Source organism: Haemorhous mexicanus, chromosome 11 (genome assembly GCF_027477595.1).
Source record: "Haemorhous mexicanus isolate bHaeMex1 chromosome 11, bHaeMex1.pri, whole genome shotgun sequence".
Taxonomy (NCBI): Eukaryota; Metazoa; Chordata; class Aves; order Passeriformes; family Fringillidae; genus Haemorhous; species Haemorhous mexicanus.
The window spans coordinates 15,221,019-15,235,634 of NC_082351.1; the positions used below are offsets into that span (position 1 = coordinate 15,221,019).

Here is a 14,616-nt window from a genome sequence, read left to right on the forward strand (position 1 = left end):
CTTTTTACTTCCCTTTTCAAGGCCAGAGATCCTGTTACAGTTGCCTTTATCAGGCCTCTTTGGATCTCCTCAGAGCAGATGAGGTTTTCTTGGCAAGATCCCGTGACATAGACCCGCTGGCCAGTGCTAATGGCTTTTTGTCAGCTCATCTCCTGCCAGCTCTCCCAGCTCACAAGGTGGTAGTGGTGCCTGACCACCCGCCTGCACTGCTGGACCCTCACCGGGCTCAGCCTGGCCCCTCCTCCAGCCTTCCAGGTGCTGTGCATGGCTATGGGGAGCTGGTAGTGCACTGTGTACAGCATCTCTTGTCCTGCTGAGGTGCCTGGCTGTCTCAGGGTGTCCCTGGGGGCGTGGGTTTTGGCATCCCTATGGCCGAGAGCTGCTTCTTTGTCTGCCCATGACCTTGCTTGGCGGCAGGTGGCCAGAGCATGGCCTTGGCGTGGAGAGCACACGTCTCCTCTTCCTTCCTTTGCCCTCGGCCTTGGCTAATAAAAGGCCTGACAGTGCCCTGCGTGACAGTGAGGGCTCTGTGGAACCTGGCCCTGGTGCACAGCCGTGCTCCCTGCAGGGCTCCAGGGCTCAGCACCCAGCCCGGCCAGTCCAGCGGATCCCGTACAGCACTGACCAGCACAGGGTGAGTGGGGCATGGCAGTGCCCACAGCGCCAGCACTGGGCGTGAACAGGATCCATCTTGCCGGGGTAGTGCAGTGCAGGGCTTCTGGTACCGCTGCTAGAGACGTGCCCTGAAGAGGCACAGACGGGCCTGTGCAGTGCGGGGCGAGTCCCAGCCAGACTGCCTGTCTCAGCAGCCCCACGTGCTGCACAACCGGGCACAGCAGCCCTGTGGGAATGCTGTCCCGGCCAGCCTAGGCACAGGACACTGCTGTGTCACACGTGGGCCGCCGCCAGCGTGTACCTTCCTCTGCCTCACCTTGGCTAAAGCTCGGTGCAGGCAGGTCCCTCCCCTCGCCTGGCACGGCTGCCGGAGGAGGAGACAGGCACCGGCCGCCCTCCTCCAGGAACAGCAGCTGAGCCCATCCCGAGCCCAGCGGGCCTCCGACTCCGCAGCCCACCCGGGCCACCAGCCACCTGCCCAGCACCCCAGGCTCCCACGGGCACAGGTAGGAGCCGGTGCGCCGTAGGGGAGATCCTGGGCGCGGCACAGCTCTGGGGCATGGCACAGCCCTTGGCACACGGTGCAGCCCATGGCACGGGCTGAGTGCTGGCAACTGGCATGAGGCAGCACACAAGGAAGGAGCTGTGGGGTCTCTTGGCAGTGACAGGCTGGGTACCCCCACTCCTGCCACGCACCTCCTGTGGCTGACGTGTGCCAGACTTTGCCCAGGGAGCTGTAGCAGTGGGGAGGGACAGGTACCTTGGGAGGGCGTTCCCATCCGGCAGCATCGCAGCCGTGCCCGGTTGAGTTCCTGGTAGAGCAGATGCCCTGCACGGCTCCACCTTACAGCGTAGCCGTGCAGGTGCCTTTGCTATGGGCCATCCCCACCTGAGGCGAAGAATGATGCAGTGACCCCTGTGTAGCTGCACCCGCCGCTTCCTGGAGCATCAGGCACCCACCCATCCCTCCACGCTGCCCCCCACGCCTCACTGCCAGCGGCGTCAGGCACGTTCCTGCAGCGCCGTCCCGGGAGCCCAGGGAACGCGGTGCCTCTGGCTCGCCAGCCCACGAGGCGCCCTTTTGTTCGCCGGCGGGGCCCACCGTGCCGCCTGGGGGCCGGGGCGTGCCCGGGCTGCCGACGCCTGGCCGGCCTGGCCTCCGCGGGCGGGCGGGCGGCGGGGGCCTCCAGGCAGAAGGAATCGGCAGTGACATTCCCGTAGCCTGGAGACCGCCGTCCCTTTCAGCGGGCAGCCCATTTGAATAAGAATCGTACGCGGGGAAGGGGGGCCACCAGCCTCCATCCCATCGCTGCCCTTGCCCCAGCTCATTTCTGCGCGCCCAGCCCAGGGGCAGCGGGTCCCACGCCGCCCTCGCCCCTGGCCTTGGTCCCGCCGGACGCCGCAGGACGCCAGGTACACGGGGTTCGCGGGGCTCGGGGACCCTCGTGCCAGCACGTGGCTCTGCACCACCTTGCCTATCGCCCTGGCATGGCTTCGAGCGGGGCGGGTGCCAGAACGGAGCCGCGGCTCCCCCCGCCGCCCCGAGCCCCCTTGCCCTGGGCTGGCTCCGTGCGGGGGACAGGAGAGATGTGTTTGGGCAGAGCCGAGACCAGGCTTTGATCCAGCACTTGTGAGGCTGGAAGCGGGAAGTACCGGGAGAGAAGGAAACACAAAAGACAGCTCCAACCTAAATTTAACAGTGGGACCCTGGCCAGAGTCAGGGACGCCCTTGCCCAGCCGGCTCCAGCGTTCCTGGCTCCCCTCCCAAGCTGGCCCTGGCCCGGTGCTGGTACCCCCCAGGGACACTAGTGACTCTCAGAAGGATAGATCCTTTCTGAGCCAGGCAGGGTGGGGCATGGCACAATTTGGGCCAGCTCTGGTGTGGCAGAGCATGGCTGTGTGCCTGGATGTGTGACAGTCCCCCAGAGCTTCTGCATGTCATCCCGAAGGCCTTTCAGACCCAACTGCCCCAAATGACCCTGATTCCTCATGTTGTCCCTGGAAAGCACCGTCATGCCGGTGTGGGGGGGGTGCATCCTGGACTGCACAGTCGTGCTAGAGCCAGGAGAGGACAGACACCAGCTGATCTGCACCCCATGCCATACCCTGCGCCCTATCGCAGTGCCATCTCCATGTTCCACCAGGCAGAGCCCGAGGTTGCCCATGGACCTCTTGACGCTTGCTTTCCTCCTGGGTAAGCGTTGGTCTTAGGGGTACCCTGCATACCCACAGTGCTGGTTCAGGGACTCTAGTCTGGGTGGAGGGTGCTGGGCAGTGGAGGGGTGGCAATGGCGATGCTCCCTGCCTGGCAGCACCCACAGCCTGACTGCCACAAAATCCAGCAGGGAATCCAGGCTGCACTAAGCCCTGTCGGGATTAGCAAGCGCCTGACCTGGCTTCTGACTCGCCGAGGCACTTCTCGGCACCCTGGGGCTGCCCGGGCCCCCAGGAGCACAGGCAGCCCAGCCCCCCACTCACCCTTCTCCCTGCCCCTGGTCACGAGGCTGCGGTGCTGCTGCCAGCACCTTTCCGGATCATGGAGCTTCATGCTGCATCAGTGGGTCGGGATGCAGGGATGGGATGGGATGGGACGGCTGGGGGTGGGGTGGGTGCATGGGGGAGCAGGGGGTGCCCAGGCGCCCCATTGCAGCCCCCAGCCTGTGCCCTCATGCTCTCTGCAGTCAGGGGACTGGTGACTGGGGGCTGGCAGGAGCCTGACCTGAGCCACGGCTGCGCCCGTGGCAGCTGCTACCCAGCCACTGGGAACCTGCTGGTGGGGCGAGCCACCCGCCTGAGTGCCACCTCCACCTGTGGGCTGGATGGGCCTCAGGAGTACTGCATCGTGAGCCACCTCCAGGTGAGCCCACCCAGCCCCAGAACAGCTCTGGCATAGACCCACACTGCCAGGCACTGGTGCAGCTTCCAGTCACCCATCCCTGATGGTGCCACTCCCTGGCACAGGACTCGGAGAAATGTTTCACCTGTGACTCACGTGACCCATCCCTGCCTGAGAGCCACCGCATTGAGAATGTCATTTATCTGAGCAGCCCCCATGACAAACGGACCTGGTGGCAGTCAGAGAATGGTGAGGTCAGGGTGGCAGTGGGGTTGCCCCATATGCATGTACTGTGGGGCTGCATGGCCCTGGGGGTCTTCCCCAGCCTCAGCCACCTCTGTCTTTCTCTGTCTCCCAGGCGTGGAGCATGTCAGCATCCGCCTGGACCTGGAGGGCGAGTTCCACTTCACCCACCTCATCATGAAGTTTAAAGTGGGTCCTGGTACATGAATGCCTGGGATGGGATGGGATGGGACAGGATGGATCTGGAGGGGCTGTGGGTCTGGTCCCTATCCCATCTGTGTGTCCTGTAGACCTTCCGCCCAGCGGCCATGCTGGTGGAGCGCTCAGCCGACTTTGGGCGCACCTGGAAGGTGTACCGCTACTTTGCCTACAACTGCTCCAAGCTCTTCCCTGGAATCCCCAGCCACCCCCTGGGGCTTGTGGATGAGGTACTGTGTGACCAGCGCTACTCTGAGATCGAGCCGTCCAGCCATGGGGAGGTGCGTGGGGATAGGGTGGTGCAGAGCAGGGCCAGGGGTCTCGGTGGAATGGGATCACCCATTCCTTCTTTCTTACAGGTCATCTTCAAGGTGCTGGACCCCTCCATCCCCGTAGCAGATCCCTACAGCCCAGACATCCAGGGTATGTTGCCAGAGATGTGGGGGATGCAGGGCTGGCTGGCGTCAGGGCAGGTGCTAACAGTGACACGCCCCCAGACCTGCTTCGTGTCACCAACCTGCGGGTGAACCTCACCAAGCTGCACACGCTGGGGGACAACCTGCTGGACTCACGGCGGGAGGTGCTGCACAAGTACTACTATGCTGTGGATGAACTGGTGCTGCGTGGGAGCTGCTTCTGCCATGGCCACGCTGCCCACTGTGCCCCAGCACCGGGTGCCCCGACACCCTCTGTCCCCGGCATGGTGAGGCACACGCACCCACCAGCACGGTACTGTGCCCCATGGGACTTGGCAGCCACACTGAGCTGGGTGCTCCCTCCCCAGATCCACGGGCGCTGTGTCTGTGAGCACCACACGCAGGGGGTGAACTGCGAACGCTGCGAGGATTTCTACCATGACCTGCCCTGGCGCCCGGCCGAGGGCTCCAGCACCAATGCCTGTCGCCGTGAGTGCCAGGGCTTTCAGGCTGTGCTGTGCCAGGAGTTTTGGGGTGCCAGGGCTGTACTTTGGGGAGGTTTGCAGTTGTGGTGCTGCATATCAGAGTAAGGGGAATACAGGCAGGGGAGGTTTGGCACTTGGGGTGCTGCCTGCCAGGTGTGGGCTGTGGTGCCACATGCCATGTGGCGGTGCTGTCCCTGCAGGCTGTGACTGCAACGAGCACTCACGGCGGTGCCACTTTGACATGGCCGTGTTTCTGGCCACGGGGAACACCAGTGGGGGTGTGTGTGATGACTGCCAGCACAACACCATGGGCCGTCGCTGTCACCTCTGCAAGCCCTTCTACTACCGGCACCCTCGCTCCGATATCCGGTCCCCCACTGCCTGTGCCCGTGAGTGTCCTGGGACTCCAGACCCACGGCTTGTCCCAGCCCTATGGCTTCTGGTGCCACCTGCCCCAGCCTCACAGCTCCTGGTGCCAGCAGCCAGAACTACTGATGATCCTCTCTCTTGGCAGCGTGTGATTGTGACCCAGCAGGCTCGCTGGATGGAGGTGCCTGTGATGGGCACACGGACGTGGCGCTGGGCATGATTGCGGGGCAGTGCCGCTGCAAGGAGAACGTGGCCGGCCCCCGCTGTGACCGCTGCCAGCACGGCGCCTATGGCCTCAGCCACGGCGACCCACAGGGCTGTCAGCGTGAGCTGGGAGCCAGGGATGGCGTGGGAGAAGGGATGGGCATGGGGGGATGATGGAGGGGTAGGGAGGAAGGGATGAAATTGAAGGGATGGGGAATGAAGAGATGTTGATGGAGGAATGGGAACGGGATGGATGAGGATGGAGGGATGGAGGTAGAGGTATGATGATGGAGGGATGAGGATGGAAGGATCGGGGATAGAGGGATGGAGATGGAAGGATGTAGGATGGAGGGATATGGCATAGTTGTATGAGAATGGATAGAGGGATGGTGACGGAGGGATGTGGATGGAAGGTATGAAGATGGGATGGGGAAGGAGGGCCATGAATCATGTGGGCTGTAGTCCCACTGGCACTCCCTCACATGTGCGTGTGTGGGGACAGCATGCAGGTGTGACCCGCGGGGTACGGTGGCAGGCAGTTCCCCGTGTGACCCCATCAGTGGGGACTGCTACTGCAAACGCTTCGTGGCTGGGCGTTCCTGCAGCCAATGTGTGGTGAGTGTCCCAACCTGTGGGGGACTGTCCCCAACCCCATGGCAACCCCCAAGGCTGGGTTGGCCCCACACCTGCCCTACATGTCCCCTCCTCACTACAGCCCGAGTTCTGGGGTCTGAGCTACGACCTGGGGGGCTGCCGGCCCTGCGCCTGTGACTTCGGGGGAGCCTACAACAACCGGTGGGGCCCAGCACAGCACCCGGAGGGGCAGGGGTGGGGGCGAGAGTGGGCACAGGGCTGGGAGTCACACATGGGGGAGGGAGGGATGGGGACACAGACAGACAGAAGGACAGATGAAAGGACAGGATGATTGCCCCCAGGTGCTCCATGGAGGATGGGGCATGTCCCTGCCGTCCCCACATCATGGGGCGGCAGTGTGACCAGGTACAACCCGGCTTCTTCTGTGCCCCCCTCGACTACTACACCTATGAGGCCGAGCAGGCCACCGGCCATGGCCACAGCCACCCTCAGCTCCCGGTGAGTTTCCTTGGGGGTCACTGTGCTTGTGCATGGCTGTGACTGTGCACCATGCTCTATGCATAGCTGCCGCTGTGCTCGATGCATGGCGTCCACCTGTCCTTCATGTGACTGTTACCATGCCCTCTGCATGGCTATCCTTGTGCACAGCTGTCCCTGTGCATGGCCACTGTCCCCTGACCCCATCCCTGCAGGGTGCCATTCGGGTGGAGGTGCCCCAGGACTGCCTGGAGTATGACACCAGGGAGCCGGCGGGGCGGAAGGGACGCTCACGGCATCAGCACAGCCCCCTCCGTCCTCCCCAGCCCCCTGTCCCCTCGCGCCGCGGCCGCCAGCAGCCCCCCAAGGTGAGGTGGTAGGAGAGGGCACAGTGAGGCGCTGCAGGGCAGAAGTGGCTGCGGGTAGAGCCACGGCCAAACTGTGCCGGTGTCCTGCCCAGCTGGATGTGGAGGAGGTGGTGCGGGACAGTGCCGGGCGCATGGTGACGTGGACAGGCTGGGGGTTCGCCCGGGTGCGGGACGGGGCTGGCCTGACCTTCCGCGTGGACAATGTGCCCTACCCCATGGACTACGAGCTGCTGCTGCGCTACGAGCCCGAGGTGAGCACGGCCACAGCCACGGCCACGGCGTGTATGGCACAGCACAGCCCTGACACTGCCTTGCCTGTCGCCACAGTCAGCCGAGGACTGGGAGGCCGTGGTCAGTGTCAGCTCCCGGGTGCTGCCCACCAGCTCTCGCTGTGGGAACCTGCTGCCCTCCGAGCAGATGTACCGTGAGAGTCTGCCCCACAGCCAGAGGTGCAACGGGTTGGGCTGGGGATGGGAACAAGGGAGGTGGTTGGGTCCTGCTGCTATCCTTTTGCTGTCTCCATGGCCCTGCTGTGCCCATGCAACACCTGACTCTGTACAGGTACGTGCTGCTGTCCCGGCCCTTCTGCTTCGAGCCCAGCACCCCTTATGAGGTGACCATGCGGCTTCAGCGGGCTGGTGTCACCGAACGCCACCCTGGTGCCTTCATCCTCATTGACTCGGTGAGGGGAGTCCTACTGCACTTTGTGCTGAGGCTTGGCAGGAGTGGGATCATGGGCAGGGGTAGGGAACCAGAGGCTGGAGTGGGAAGTGACCCTCCTCTGGGGATGTATGTGGGGTCAGGATGGGGATGAGATGGGATGAGATAGGATAGGATGGAGATGTGAATGAGATGAGGATGGGGATGGGAATGGGACAGTAGATGTTGAAGGTAATATCAATGAGACTGGGGATTAAGATAGAGTTGGGGTTGGCATAGGGATGTCAGTGTGGAAGGGGATAAGGAAGCTTCTGGGGATGGCAATTTATATGGGAATATCAGTGGGGTTGGGGATGTCAGTGGAGCTGGGGCTGGTGATGGAGCTGGGGTAGTTGACCCCAGCAGCATTGGGACTGTCCTGGAGCACATGGATCCAGCCTAGTGGTAGGTGCCACAGTGGAGGCTGGCTATGCACCCCCCGCCCCATCTCCTCCCTTCCCCCAGTTGGTGCTCCTGCCACGGGTGTCAGAGTTGCCAGGGTTCCATGGGGCAGAGGCAGCAGTGCGCCAGGAGGAGCTGGAGCGGTACCAGTGCCTGGAGGTGTTTCGCATGGCCCCCCCTCACCCCCTGGCTGAGGCCTGTGCCCGCCTGGTCTGCAGCGTCTCAGCCCTGATGCACGGCGGGGCACTGCGTGAGTGGGGAGCTGCAGGACGGGACCAACAAGTGGGCAGGGCTGCAGCCCTGCTGGGGTGGTGGGTCAGGATATGCCCATGCCCATGGCATGATGGGCAGGACAGCAGTGGCAGGGTGTGGGCAGGTGTGGGCAGGTGCAGAAAAGGCAGCCCTGGCCCCACGCTGGTCCTGCTCCCGCAGCCTGCCAGTGCGACCCACAGGGCTCCCGCAGCAGTGAGTGCCAGGTGCAAGGTGGGCAGTGTGAGTGCAAGCCCCACGTCATTGGCCGACGCTGCGACCACTGTGCCCCAGGCAGCTTCGGCTTTGGGCCCCTGGGATGCAGCCGTGAGTACTGGGATCTTCGTCTGCCAGGAATTGCTGTCTCTTCTGTCTGTCTGTCCAGCCATTAGCACCCTCTTCACTGCCCTGTTCACTTGTCTGTCTGTCCCATGTGTCCATCTCAGCCCTGCTGTCCTGCAGCCCATGGGTTCAGTCACAGTTCATCCATCCATCCATCCATCCATCCATCCATCCATCCATCCATCCATCCATCCATCCATCCATCCACATAAGCCCCCTGTGAGCATTGTGCTATCCTGCACTCTCTCATCTGTCTGCCCACCCATGTTCTTGTGGACCTGTATGTCCACATGAGCCCTTCTGTGCCACAGCCCATGGAGTGAGCATGTTCTGGGCACTGGTCCCCTACCTGTCTGTCTGTCCAGCCCTGTGTCCCTGCACCCATGTGTCTGACCTGAGCTGTGCTGCCCTGCAGCCTGCATCTGCTCCCCAGAGGGCTCGGTGTCCCAGCTGTGTGACAAGGTGAGCGGGCAGTGCCGGTGCCAGCCCGGCACCGTGGGCCGGCAGTGTGACCAGTGCCAGCCTGGCCACTGGGGCTTCCCTGCCTGCCGGCCCTGCCAGTGTAACGGGCACGCTGAGGAGTGCGATCCCCGGACGGGCACCTGCCTGCGCTGCCGCGACCACACGAGCGGCCGGCACTGTGAGAGGTGAGCCAGCTCCAAGAGGAGACTACGGCGTGGCATGGGGTGATGTGGCATAGAAAGGGGTTGATACACTGGAGTAGGACAGAATGAGATGTGATGGTATGGGATATGTTGGAATGGTGGGATGGCTTGAGATGGGCTGGCATAGATATGATGGGATGGGGTAGAATAGGATGGGATGGCATGGTGTGGGATGGGATAGATATAATGGGATAGGATGGGATGGGATGGGATGGGATGGGATGGGATGGGATGGGATGGGATGGATACAATTGGCTAGGATAGGGTGAGATATGATGAGATGGGATACAATGGAATGGGATGGGATGGTGCGATGGTATATGATGGGTTGGAGGGACCCGTTGGGTCCCCCCTCATCCTTTCAGGTGCCAGGATGGTTACTATGGGAACCCTGTGCTGGGCTCGGGGCAGCAGTGCCGGCCCTGCCCCTGCCCCGGCTATCCTGGCACACGGCATTACCACGGGAGCGCCTGCCATGCGGACGATGAGACACACCACATCGTCTGCCTCTGCGCCCCTGGATACGCGGGTGAGGGGCAGAGCGGGCACAGAGCAGCAGGGTCCTGCACTGGGGCTGCGGGACCCCAGCACCTATAGCCCCTCTCTCTGCAGGGCCCCGCTGCGACCGCTGCTCCCCTGGTTACTATGGGGCTCCGGAGATGGAGGGGGGGGAGTGCCGGCCCTGCCAGTGCAACAACAACATCGACACCAGTGACCCAGAGGGCTGTGACCCCCGCACGGGACAGTGCCTGCGCTGCCTGTACCACACAGCTGGGCCTCACTGTGCCCACTGCCAGCCAGGCTACTATGGCAATGCCCTGCAGCGCAGCTGCCGGCGTGAGCGGGGCTGTGGGGCTGGGGCTGCACCAGGGTTTGGGATGGGGGGTCGAAGTGATGCAAGGGCTCAAGGAAGGGATGAGGAGTGGGGCTGTGGTTGGGTGTGGGTGATTTGGGTTGGGTGAGGGAGAATTTTGGGGTGCTGTGGAGCTAGGGTTCAGGGCCAGGAGAGGTTTGAGGCTCTTAGGAGGGGCATGGGGCTGTGCCTGGGTTGGAGCTGGGCAGGGGACAAGGATTGGGGTTGGTAGGGCTGTGCAGGGGTTTGAGGCCAGGCAGACTAGGGGACACTGAGGTCAGGCAGATTTGGGGCGCTGGGTCCAGCAGCACACTGCCTGGGCAGCGGGTATGGGCTGAGCCCCACATGGCCACCCACCCTCCTGCAGGCTGTGGCTGTGACCCACGGGGCACACTGGCCTCCTACTGCACCAATGGCACCTGCGACTGTGACCGTGGCACAGGAGCCTGTGTCTGCCGGCCCAATGTCGTGGGCAAGAGCTGTGATCGCTGCGCACCCCACTTCTGGAGCCTGGGGGGCCCAAGGGGCTGTGAGCCCTGTGGCTGCCACCCCACACACGCCCTGCACCCTGCCTGTGACACAGTGAGTCCCCTGGCACCCTGGTATGGCTCCACTGCCCTCCTGGGTCCCAGTGAGCTGCACAGTGAGCATGGCACTGTTGCTGCAGGTGACAGGGCAGTGCCAGTGCCGGCCTGGCTTTGGAGGTCGTGTCTGTTCCCAGTGCCAGGAGCACCACTGGGGAGACCCTGAGCAGGAGTGCCGAGGTGGGAGCACATCCCAGGGACTGGGGGAGCAGGTGCTCTGGGAATGGGGGATTAGGGGGGACTCTGGGTACATAGTGAGACTCTAGGGAAATGGGGGCCCTGGGGACGTGGTGGGAGACTCTGAATACGGGACACTAAGGAGACAGTGGGACACTGGGGACACAAAGGACTCAGGAGCTCTTGGGAACGTGGTGGAACACTGTGGGTGTGATGGACCTTGGGGAAACAGTGGGATGCTGGGGACATGGTGGAACATCGAGGACATCGTATGTCTCTGGGGACATGTAGGACTCTGGGGACCCAGTACTTGGTGGAACTGTGGGGACAATAGAAGATGCTGGGGATAGATTGGATTCTGGAGACACATGGGAATATGGTGGGATGCTGGGACGTGGTGGCAGTCTGGGGGCATGGGGCTCCATGGGAAGGCTGGGACACACTGCCAACTGTCTCTGCAGCCTGTGAGTGTGAGCCGCTGGGTGCTGAGAGCCCACAGTGCGAGCAGGACAACGGGCAGTGCCGCTGCCGGCTGGGATTCGGGGGGCTGCACTGTGACCGCTGCCAGCGGGGCTACCAGGAGCCCTTCCCCCACTGTTCACCCTGCCACCCTTGCTTCGGGCGCTGGGACCTGGCCGTGGGCAGCCTGCGGGAAGGGCTGCAGCGCCTCGGGGCACAAGTGCAGGCACTGAGGGAGGGGGGCTCTGCACTCCCACTCAGCCCCCGTCGCCTGCGGGAGCTGGAGGAGGCTCTGGGGCACGTGGAACAGCTGCTGGGAGAGGGGCACAGCCCTGGTAGTCCCCTCCTCGATGGACTGCCCAGGCATCTGGGTAGCACCAGGCAAGTGTGCATGTAGGGCTGGGGTGGAGGGACACCCCTCTTGTCCCCACCTGAAAGTTTGAAGCCATCCTCCCTACCCAAAGGATGGAGCTGGACAACTTCGGGAAGCACCTCCAAGAGTTGGAGCAACATCTAGACCAGCTGGCGCAGGCGGATATGCAGCACCATGACCGGCTAGCTGAGCTGAGCCGCGAGCTGGGAGGTCTCAACCGAACCACTTCCCACCTTCAGATCCTCCTCGGCACTGTAGCGGCAGCTGGATTCAGCGGTAAGAGCAACCAGCAAGGTTTGGGTTTGGTGGCAGCCATCCTGGCCAAAGCCTAACAGCCGCACCCGCAGAGTGTTACCGCAGCATCCTGGCATCGACGGAGGCCTCACGGCAGGCGGAGGTGGTGGCCAATGGCACAGCTGGTGAGCTAAGGAGGGCGCAGGTGACGCAGAGGGCGACTGAGCGGGCGCTGCAGCAGCGGGGCGATACTTTCCGCCGTGGCACAGCCGCAGCCCGGAAATCCTTGCGGGAGACACAGAAACGGGTGATGGGACTCAACATTGCCAGGATCAACGAGAAGGTGAGAGCAGGACTGGCAGAAGTGGCCCGGGCATCACCCGCCATGTAGTGTTGAGCTGTCATCTCCACCATTGGCATCACAGATTTGTGGGGCACCCGGAGACCGGAGCTGCGAGCACGCGTCTTGCGGAGGAGCCTTGTGCCGAGACAGCGCGGGGACAAGGCATTGCGGTGGCACTGGGTGTGCAGGGGCACTGCCTGTCTCAGCTCGAGCCCTCAGCAGTGCTCATAATGCCTCACAGCAGCTGGAGGTGGCATTAGGGCAGCTGGGTGTTGTGGCACAGAAGGTAGGGGTGGTTGCTCCATGGCACTTTCTGGGGTCCCCTTGTGTCCCCTTTGCGTGTCCTGCTTGTGCCCTTTCCACGCCACTTTGCATGGCCCCCTTCTATGTCCTGTTTTTTCCCCTTCCATGCCCCCAAGCATGTTAGCTCTGTATGTGTCTCTTATGCCCATGCAGAGACGTCCCTTGTTCCACTTGTGTGTGTGCCCCCTTGGGCCACTGCTGTATCCTCTGTCCCCTTGCACCCCCCCTTGCACACTCCTTTGCAGGCTCACAATTTGCCCCCTCGTACCCCCTGCTCGCCCCAAATTCCCCCTCCCGGGGCTGCACTGTGCCCCCTGCTCAGCCAGGTGCCCCTCAGATGCAGGAGGTGCAGGAGCTGGCACAGGGGGCACGCAGCAGGGCAGAGGAGGCGCTGGGGCGCTCTCAAGCCGCCCGCAGCCGTGCAGAGAAGGCGACAGCCCAGCTGCGGGACTTCATCCGCCGAATCAAGGCCTTCCTGGCAGGTAGTGACAGCATTGGGTGGGCACATGGGCATGGCAGGACTCAGAGAGCCCATCCTGAGCCCACCCTGCTCCCCTGTCCCCACAGAGGAGGGAGCTGACCCAGGCAGCATCGAGTTGGTGGCCCGGCAGGTGCTGAACATCTCCCTGCCCAGCAGCCCTGGACAGATCCAGGAGCTGCTGTGGGAGATGCGGGAGAGCATCAGCCAGCTAGAGGGGGTGGATGCAGTTCTCAACAGCACAGCGGAGGGGTTGGCTGTGGCACGGGATCTGCTGGCACAGGGACAGGAGGCCAGGCAAGTGGTGGGGCCCTGCTGGGGCAGGCGGGGGATAGGTCAGTCCCCCTGCAGTGGCAGGGGCTGGAGCTGCCTATGCTGCTGCAGGGAGCGAGCAGAAGGCATAAGGGATGAGCTGGCAGGGACACAGCAGGCACTGGAGGTGGCACGGACACAGGCCATGACAGCAGGGAGCACCCTGCAGAGCGCCAGAGATGCCATCCAGGTGGCTGAGAACAGAGCCAGAGAGGTGAGGAGCATGGGCTCGGGGAGTTGAGCTGGTACCGCTGGGAGTAATGGGACCAGTGCTGTGGAGAGCAAGATTGATGTCTTGGGCATATTATGGGTAGGGAGGCTGGCGCTGGGGAAATGTGGCTGGCACTGGGCAGGTGCCAGGGCAGTGGGGCTGGCACCATGGGCATGGTGGTTGCTGTGCCTGCTGCAGCTGGTGTCCATACCTGCCAGGCGGAGCGCAGGCTGCAGGTGCTGGACAGGAAGGAGTCTCAGGCGCAGAGGCGGCTGCGGGGGCTGGCACAGCGCATCACCACCCTGCAAGAGCATGGCCGGGATGCTCACCACATGGCCCAGCAAGCCAAGGATGGGGCACAGCGTGCCACCACCACCTCGGGGACGCTTAGCCAGGTGAGCTCCATCCCTGCCTGATTATGCATGCCACCAAGCAAGTACTGAGTGCTGCAGGTGCTCAGCCTCACCATGCCCTTGTGCCGCCAGGACCTGGCCCAGGTAACACAGCGTTATGTGGTGCTGAAGAACCGGGTGGGCATGCTGGACAGGGTGTCTGGTGGGGCCCTGCAGCGTGTGTCACAGCTGATGGCAGAGGCCCAAGACCTCCTGGATAAGGCCAGCAACAGCAAGAGGAAACTGGAAGGTGAGAGGGACTACATGGTAGGGTGCATTTCCTGCCACCTCCCCATACATCTCCCTGTGTCCCCCTGGGCCCGTCCCACCGGGTGTCCTGACTATGGGACATGGTGGGAGGCTGCACTGTGACCATGTTGCCCGTCCTGCAGACCTGGAGCAGCGCTTTGGGGCCAATGAACGGATGATGGCGGCAAAGGTGACACGACTGCAGGCTTTGGAGCAGCAGGTCACCGGGCTGTTGCAGGAGATTCGGGAGAGGGCCAACGCTTATGCCACCTGCTAGGGACCACTAGCGGGACCGGGGGCCGGTCCTGCCCCGCCACCCCGCAGATCCTCGAGCCCGGGAGTCCCGTCCACTCTGCAGGTGCCTTTAGTGCGGGCGCGCCTGTAAATAAAGCCCTAAACTGTGTGTGCCTGTGTCCGATGCCTTCTGTCCAGTCTGCTCCTGCCTCCTCCCGCCTCTCTCGGCCGGCCCGCTCCCCTGCTCCAGCC

The 14,616-nt window shown here is 63.3% G+C and overlaps 1 protein-coding gene across 5 annotated transcripts; it reads left to right on the top strand.

The window, feature by feature from the left end:
• The first annotated feature begins 382 nt into the window (after nt 1-382).
• LOC132332386 (laminin subunit beta-1-like) lies at nt 383-14,533 on the top strand. Of its 5 annotated transcripts, XM_059856633.1 has the most exons (37): nt 383-634; nt 1,020-1,121; nt 1,959-2,028; nt 2,738-2,809; nt 3,297-3,472; nt 3,577-3,700; nt 3,810-3,883; nt 3,985-4,173; nt 4,252-4,315; nt 4,390-4,595; nt 4,677-4,797; nt 4,994-5,182; nt 5,308-5,487; nt 5,869-5,981; nt 6,082-6,161; nt 6,302-6,458; nt 6,653-6,805; nt 6,898-7,056; nt 7,133-7,254; nt 7,367-7,487; nt 7,970-8,156; nt 8,339-8,482; nt 8,913-9,144; nt 9,528-9,691; nt 9,775-9,999; nt 10,383-10,597; nt 10,683-10,779; nt 11,238-11,616; nt 11,700-11,884; nt 11,956-12,185; nt 12,268-12,471; nt 12,826-12,970; nt 13,056-13,267; nt 13,355-13,492; nt 13,708-13,884; nt 13,975-14,131; nt 14,274-14,533. In XM_059856633.1, the coding sequence occupies exons 1-37, from the start codon at nt 398-400 to the stop codon at nt 14,405-14,407; spliced, it is 5,934 nt and encodes a 1,977-aa protein (XP_059712616.1). In that variant the 5' UTR covers nt 383-397; the 3' UTR covers nt 14,408-14,533. The 5 variants fall into 5 exon arrangements, with proteins under 5 accessions (XP_059712616.1, XP_059712617.1, XP_059712619.1 ...); XM_059856637.1 differs by lacking the exon at nt 383-634 and having other exon boundaries at nt 945-1,121; nt 2,760-2,809; XM_059856634.1 differs by lacking the exons at nt 1,020-1,121; nt 1,959-2,028 and having other exon boundaries at nt 414-634; nt 2,760-2,809.
• The last annotated feature ends 83 nt before the right edge of the window (nt 14,534-14,616 follow it).